General features: G+C 37.2%; 1 protein-coding gene across 1 annotated transcript; it reads right to left on the bottom strand.

The window, feature by feature from the left end:
* On the bottom strand, window positions 1–1,012 carry LOC138347342 (uncharacterized). Its single transcript, XM_069295462.1, has 2 exons — window positions 316–1,012; window positions 1–209 (listed from the first exon to the last, which is right to left on the bottom strand). Exons 1-2 carry the CDS (start codon window positions 1,010–1,012, stop codon window positions 1–3), a joined length of 906 nt encoding a protein of 301 aa, XP_069151563.1.
* Between the last annotated feature and the right edge of the window lie 288 nt (window positions 1,013–1,300).

The raw sequence follows: 1,300 nt of genomic DNA, 5'->3' as shown, positions 1-1,300 counted from the left end.
TCACTCTTCCATGTTCACAGAACCATCACCAATTAAGTGATCTATTTTTCCTTCAGGATGTGCGAAGAAATCTGCTATATCCAAGTGCGTGATGTCAACTTGATTTTCAGAGATAAAATTTGCCTCAGGATTTTTCTCTTTCTTCTTTAGTGATTCTTGATAAAGCTCAACCAAGTGTTTGGGAGTACGACAATCACGTGCATAATGACCTCTTCCACCACATCGAAAAACAATCTTCCCTAGTTGCTTCACGTTTCTCATCCTTTCTTTTTTCCTTTTTATTTGATGAATGATTAATGTCAAGATTAGAATTACGTTCTTGACCATAATCACGACCACGACCACGTCCACGTCCACGTCCACGATTAGGACCGCGACCTTTTCCACGCCTAGCATGGTGGGCGTACGCCTCATTCACTTCAGGAAGTGGTTCAGATCCAGTAGGTCGATTCTCATGATTTTTCAATAATAAATCATTATTTTGCTCGGCCACAAGAAGATGAGAAATTAGTTCAGAATACTTTTTGAAACCTTTCTCTCGATATTGTTGCTGCAAGAGCACATTCGAGGCATGGAAAGTGGAGAATGTCTTTTCCATCATATCAATCTCACTAACCGTTTCTCTACATAATTTCAATTGAGAAGTGATTCTGAACATGGCAGAATTATACTCATGTATAGACTTAAAGTCTTGTAGCCTTAGATGCATCCAATCATATCGTGCCTTTGGATGTATGACCATCTTTAAGTAGTCAAATCTTTCTTTTAGGTTTTTCCACAAAACAAGTGGATCCTTAACTGTCAGATATTCGATTTTCAGAATCTCGTCAAGATGATGACGCAAGAATATCATTGCTCGTGCACAGTTTTGATTTGATGCCTTATTTTCTTCTTTTATGGTGTCTCCAAGACCCATTGCATCAAGGTGGATTTCAGCATCCAACACCCATGAGAGGTAGTTCCTGCCCGAACTTTGGAGGGCAGTGAACTCTAGTTTTGTAAGATTGGCCATTAAAATTAAAAACAAAAGAATAAATAATACCTTTATTAATTCTTCAAATCTAACCTTCACTTTTGAGAAATTAGAGTCTCGTGCTGATAACGTGTTATAAAACTATTAAATAAGAAAAAGAAGCTAGAGAGAAAAGAAGAGAAGACTTGTTATTTCTCTTGATGAATGAATTTACAATGAAGAGGAGCACTCTATTTATAGGAGAAATCTAACTTGGTCCCCAAGTAGGAGGACTCTTTAATCATATTCTAAAAAGGACTCCACATGATAGACATTCACTATAATACA

The sequence above is a fragment of the Solanum lycopersicum genome, chromosome 3, assembly GCF_036512215.1.
Source record: "Solanum lycopersicum chromosome 3, SLM_r2.1".
Taxonomy (NCBI): Eukaryota; Viridiplantae; Streptophyta; class Magnoliopsida; order Solanales; family Solanaceae; genus Solanum; species Solanum lycopersicum.
The sequence above is the reverse complement of the archived record's forward strand: the minus strand, read 5'-3'. Positions and strand labels throughout refer to the sequence as shown.

Bases quoted from the DNA above. Each gene is read 5' to 3' on its own strand.
- LOC138347342 (XM_069295462.1), bottom strand. From the start codon at position 1,012: ATGGCCAATCTTACAAAACTAGAGTTCACTGCCCTCCAAAGTTCGGGC. The intron at 210-315 runs GTAATTCTAATC...GTGGTGGAAGAG, and splicing joins TCGTGATTATGGTCAAGAAC to GTCATTATGCACGTGATTGT.